This window comes from Stegastes partitus, unplaced genomic scaffold (genome assembly GCF_000690725.1).
Source record: "Stegastes partitus isolate 25-593 unplaced genomic scaffold, Stegastes_partitus-1.0.2 Scaffold130, whole genome shotgun sequence".
NCBI lineage: Eukaryota > Metazoa > Chordata > Actinopteri > Pomacentridae > Stegastes > Stegastes partitus.
Genome location: NW_007577861.1, coordinates 466441 through 472640, shown reverse-complemented (window position 1 = coordinate 472640; position 6200 = coordinate 466441). Strand labels below are relative to the sequence as shown.

Here is a 6200-nt window from a genome sequence, read left to right as displayed (position 1 = left end):
GTTAAAGACTCTTTCGCTTTTTCTAGTATTCTTGCATATAAAACTGGATTCAGTGGAATCCCAAACAATAAGAAGGTAAATCCAGTGTCACCTAAAATTAAAGAGGCTCATATATTTATTTCTAAAGTTCCCAAGTCTTTTTAGACAAACGGCAAATGATTGTGCCACAGATGTTCTACAGCTCATGTCTTTATTAGTGTCGTGGATACACCAGTAATACTCTGCAAATGATTCGTTAAAGTGCCTACACTGAATACAACAAGGGACGTCTCATCCCACTAATTCAGGAATGTACAATTGTTCAATAAATCTTATTACAATAGCAAACTCTGTGCATTTCATTGTTCAAGCAAAAGGCTTAATGATAAATAATCCCAGTTTGTCACATAGATTTTTCTCAACATAAAATTGTGCCTACAGTTAAGTTAGCATGTTAAGACAAAGGAAATTTTGCATATTATAGTATAACTCCACCTAACACATTATAATACAGACAATCATATGTCCCTAGAATAAAAGCTGCCCCATGATCATGGTTTAGCGTTGTTGTGCTTTTTGTCATTAACGAAGCACAGGCAGCGGCGGCGGCAGCAGCTGCAGCCGCACCGCCAGTCAGTCCTCCCACGTGTAGCCGAGTGTCTGGACAACATTCAGTCAGTGAATCACAACGACATCGCACAGTTACACAACATAGATTGCACTAACGTTAAAGGCGGTAAATTAAGTACTCTTATATAAACATCTGAATCCTTCCTTAAGGGAGAATAAGGGCCACGTACGTATTCATAAATGTAACTTAACCCTTCTTTGGTTCACAAATACACTAAAAGATGTAAATGTTATTCAAAACATTGCGATATAATACAGCAGAGATTCCAAACAGCAGGGAGGTTACGTTACAAATGGAACAGAACAGCGGATCGTCACAATTATAATCTCTCAATATAAATAAAGTGATTCATCTATCACAGACTGTACTTTATGGTCGATTTACATATAGGATTTTCTCACTGTAAAACTAGGACACATTTGGCACGAAGGCAATTTAACAATACTTTACACAGTCTACACAAAGATGTCTAAAAACACAGCAATCAAGTACAGTGACTGTGCTATATGTTCCCACGTATGTAATATCAAAGGGAAAGAACAGCTACAATGTTGTGGTGCATCTGGCTTGATAATTACCATATATATAATAATAATAATAATTAGCTTATATTAATGCTGTTTATGTCAATATTTTCTACACTGTGCTTTGTGGAAAAATATTTGGATTTCATTCTGTTTTTAATACCAACCAACAGTAATATTTTTATAGCTGCTTCATACAGAATCATGTCGTGTTCAGATATTCTTGCCACTGCATATTTCCATAAAACTCACCACATTACCACCGTATCAATCTCTTTCCACCTCACATATGTCTTAGCAAGAACACCACTGTGCTTTGTTCTTTTTTTTTTTTTTTTATCCTGGTGTGCTAATGTTTTAAATATACTGTTGCTAAAGACAGAAGAGACGGGAACACACGGGGCGTATCGTTATTCGTATGTGCACTGCCGGAAAAGATCCGTAAGCAAAAAAATCTCAACGTCTTTATGAGACAAAGGGGACACGAAGCCAAGCTCAAGGCTCTCCAGAGTTGGAAAAGACAAATGTTTGGAGGGAAAGAAAAAGGTTTTATTACGCAGGTGTGGCTCTTACAGGTCGTGGCCCAGTCGCTCGATCTCCTCCACCAGGAAGTCGATGTCTGACCTGGTGGCGGCGGGGTTGGAGATCACCATGCGGAAGAAGTTGACTTTGTCTCCCTGTGGCTGGTAACCCACCATCGTGGTCCCCGACTCCATCATCATGGCCTTGATCTTTGGGGCCACCTGTTGCAGAAAATGTGCAGAATTCAGAACTTTGCTTGAAGCATACACAATCGTGCTTTACTTTACTGTACAAATTGGTGAATCCAAGCATTTAAAATACTCAATCAATCCAATAGACTAGGGGAACAAGAAATGAACTAGAAATGAAGCCTAAAAAGGAGATTAATGAGTCATTACCTTGTGCAACCTCTCCCGCCTCTCTTCGCCATCAGGCAGACCTCGCAGGCTCGGTGGAAAGTACCAGAAGCAGACATTAGTGTGCTGCGGCTGATAAGAGAAAATGGGAACAACATTTGCAGTGAGCGCCGACAAAAACTGCCTTCTGTAACTTCAGCGTTTTCTTGTCAACGTGTCAGCAAGGCAAAATGAGCCGATCAATCCTAAAACCAAGTCAAGATATGAAACTCGACATTACGGTGGTAAAAAAAATAAAATAAAATCTGGGTTTTGTAAAGCAGGACAGCAGCTCAGATAAAAACAGAGTGATTGTTGCTGCAGCTGATAATCTGAGTTTGCACTGCAGTGAACGTTCATTTGAGAAAGAAGAGCTCATTTGCAAAAACAGATAACTCCATTTATTGTTATTTTTTTGTTGTTTGCTTGAGATAATACCAAACTGAAGTTGAGTGGGTTTGACTCAGTAGAAATGACAAAAATAGAGATAACTGAAGTTTGATTAATATTGTTTCAGGTAGATGATGGAAAAATGGGTTTTCTGAAGGTTTGTGAAGATGGAGTTTGCAAATGAACTCTTCAAATATTTGTGGGAACAATCCTCTCACCTCGCTGTTGAACACCATCTCAAAGCCCTCTCGGTTTTTTATTTTATTGTAGAGGTACGCTGACAGATCCAGGCACTTGTCGATATGCTGCTCAAATCCTACTGTTCCCTTTTAGGTAGAAAAAAAAGAAGAATTGTTACCATCATGTTCTGCAGAACCGATAGAAGCAGTGAGTTCATACATAAAAACACACCTTTGCCTTCCACATGAGCCAGAACTTGAAGATATCGACATGCCGCCCACACTGGATGGCCTTGTCGCCTGTGTCATATGTAACATCGTACTGTTTGTCCGGCTGGAAAAGGTATCCAGCACACATGGAGTTGCAGCCTTGTAATAACCCCTGCAACGGAAACGATTGCAATGAGAGATGATGCGTTTTTTTTAGTAAAAAGCTGCTGTTGGTGTGCAGAGGCGGTGCTGTGTGGAGCAGGAAAGTGGAAATCACACTCTCACCCTCTCTCTGACCAGAATGGCAGAGCACTGCAGCGGCACTCCCATCATCTTATGAGGGTTCCAGGTGACTGAGTTGGCCCTGTGCAGATATTGAAACAGTAAACACAGCTCTGTGAAGGATGTGTGCGAGTGTGTTTATCGCGTCTGGGAACAGAAAAAGTAATCTGAGAAAGACGCCGATCCTCTCAGGAACTGATTCAATCCAAATAACTCTGCATATTTGTCTTTTGAAAGATAAGATTTAAGACATCTGTGGCGATGGGAGCCGACTACAGCTGTGAGATTTTACCTTTTTCTTTTAGTCCCAGGCAAACCGTAAGTTGTGTATTGTAAGACACAGCAGGTTTTTTTGTTTGGCACATTAAAAGTGTGTTAGGGTTAGGGACTGGATTAAAACAGTTTCTGGCTCCTATACATTTCTAAAAAAAGATGACACAGCTTTTGAATCTGCCAACAGATTGTAGTGTGCAGAGAGTTCAAGGTCCGTAATTACCTGAAATTAAGAATGGTTATGTTTTGTTTCAGTTTTTTTTAAAACCTTAGAATGAGTCTTTTTTTTTAACTGAATCCACCTTGTTGCTGTGTTTCTATAGCAGCCCAGAATGTGTTTTCACAGCAGGTTTTCCAACATGCTTGCAAAGGAGGGTGAAGGGAGGAATATTCAGCTGGTAGCAATCTGCAGAAGCACCAATAGATGCCACTAAATCCTGCACACTGGACCTTTAAGGCTTACAAAAGCCTTCACTTACTCTGTTGTCTCTCAAACACATGAGTGTCAGAGCTTTGTAACTTTCTCTCTCTCTCACTGTTTCCTATTTCCCTCCCTGTCCTCTTTTATCACTCAGGCTTCTCTGTGCTGGACCATCAGCCATGCTGGGACATCTCTCCTGGGCTAGATGTCTCTTTTAAGACACGTTTGATCTGACTCTTTGTTCTTGAGGAGATTCAACTTGTCCTCTGGCCTCTCTCTCCCTTCCTGGAGTTTTTTCCTGCTATGTGTGTTTCATCATCCTGACTGTCCAGACTGTCAATTTAGTTTGTTGCTTTTTTATGTACACATGACATCTATTGCAGGTGTGTCCACCTTGGAGGAGGGACCCCTTCTCTGTTTAAAGTTTCTTCTTTTTTGTGTGTGTGCCAGTGGAGACAATGGAAAATGTATGAAGCAACTGTTTTGCCATCGACACACCAGATTATTGTTACTGTGGTACTGATAATGTCTTTAGAACTGTTCACATGATGTCTAGTTTGTCAAATGTGATTCAGAAAGGGCTGATAACACTCAAACCAAAGCTAACACTGATGTTAACATGATCATGTGCTGCATTCATTTACCTCTCCACTCCGTTCAGCTTGTGTCTGTGTTTCCTGGACATCAGCAAACCTCCTCCCCAGGCTCCCTGCAAAGAACACAACATGGACATCATCCCTAAGATGCAGATATTGATCACAGCGGCGCAACAGAGAGCTGATATTTACAGCTGGTATTCATTTTTATATTGGAAATTATCAGTTTTCGCTTACATCCACATGAAGCCACATGTTGTACTTTTCGCAGATGTCTGCAATTTCGTTGATGGGATCAAAGGCTCCGTAGACGGTGGTCCCAGCGGTGGCATTCACAAACATGGGAACATACCCCTGCAAGCCAGACGCAGAGAAAAAGAACAATTCTGGGTTGAATTCTAGTGGTTATGTTGTTGTTCTCCCTGTGATTGTTGACATCAAAGCGATGGGTTAAAGCACATTTCTCAAATAATGCCCTCCTCCCTATTGTTGAGGCCGAATTGCTTCCCCGTCTGCACTTCACTTCGCCTTTGAAGAAAGACTTCCAGGAGAGGTACTTTAGACCAGAGCAGCTTCGCATGTGAACAGACAGCAGCATTAACCTTATTGAAATGGCCTCACTGCTCCGGCACACTGTTTCCCCCACAGCTCACACTGTATTAGTGTCTCTCATTGTACGGAGTAACTGATAGAAGGAAATAAACAAGTTAGAAAGGCGACGTCTGAGTCGCTGCTGCTGACATTTACCTTTTGCTTGGCCGCTATTACTTTGGCTTCCAAATCAGCAGGAATGACTCTCCCTCTGGAAAATAAGCAAACATAAGTCATCCAGATTATTTAACATTTTATCAAGCTGCGTGCTTGTAGGTTAAACTCAAAGCAAACCTCTCATCTGTGTTCAAAAGGATCAGGTTCTCTGTTCCGAAGCCCAGAGCTGCACTGGCCTTCTTGATGGAGTAGTGGCTCTGCAGTAACAGAAGGTCGTCGGTCACAATTCATGTTGGGGGGACATTAATTGACATAAATTAGGATCAGTAACAGAGAGACGGAGTTGGACTGACGTGCTCTGAGGTGAAGAGGATCAGTCTGGGTGCAGCCGCCATTCCTTTGGTCTTGACTTCGGGGAAGTACTTGTATCTGGCGATCATCACGCTGTACATGTTGGAGATGGCTCCTCCTGTAAAATCCCACAGAGTGCTGCAATGAAGCTCACATTTGAAGTATTTTATGCTTCTTCTCTACATTTTAAAAGACAAAAATGACACTTTTTCCTCCACTACTGGTATTTGTCGGCCTTATTTCCAAGTTTGCAGATTCATATGGATAATATAAATATAATTAAGAAATAAATTGTGCTTCATATGCTTCAGCAGTTTAAAAAGTAGTTCAGATGAGCTCTGCCTATACTTCTTGCTACATTAAAGGGATGCTCACACACTGATGCACCAATAATTATGATCCAAATGCATTGTATAGTCTTCAGAAATGGGCCGCTTTACATAATGAGTACTTTGCTATATTTTGATCTCAACCATGTAGCAGTGGATGATACAAATTCACAGCTACAGGACAGAACATACAGTAGGTACGTCTGTGAAAACAAAGCATAATAACAAGAGGTTGTATGAAGGCTTTGATCCTATTCAGCCACTTCCTGAGCTCCTATTACAAGTTGATCATTGGTTGCGCTTTTACCTGGAGAAAATATTCCATCACCCTCTCCATCCGGCCAGCCAATGATCTCTCTCATCTTTTTCAGTGTCAGCTGCTCCATTAGCACGAAAACAGGGGCGATCTC

At 41.2% G+C, this 6200-nt stretch overlaps 1 protein-coding gene across 1 annotated transcript in view; it reads right to left on the bottom strand.

Moving 5' to 3' along the window:
• Positions 1–1703: 1703 nt before the first annotated feature.
• Positions 1704–6200, bottom strand: part of LOC103355073 (glutamate decarboxylase 1) — a 12267-nt gene continuing 7770 nt past the window's right edge. Inside the window, exons 7-17 of the mRNA XM_008278728.1 lie at positions 6098–6197; positions 5464–5579; positions 5288–5367; positions 5150–5204; positions 4640–4756; positions 4451–4515; positions 3116–3194; positions 2853–3002; positions 2660–2767; positions 2055–2144; positions 1704–1877 (exon numbers count right to left, since the gene is read on the bottom strand). Coding sequence (XP_008276950.1) covers positions 1704–1877; positions 2055–2144; positions 2660–2767; positions 2853–3002; positions 3116–3194; positions 4451–4515; positions 4640–4756; positions 5150–5204; positions 5288–5367; positions 5464–5579; positions 6098–6197 — 1134 coding nt within the window. The remainder of the gene's footprint in view (positions 1878–2054; positions 2145–2659; positions 2768–2852; positions 3003–3115; positions 3195–4450; positions 4516–4639; positions 4757–5149; positions 5205–5287; positions 5368–5463; positions 5580–6097; positions 6198–6200) is intronic.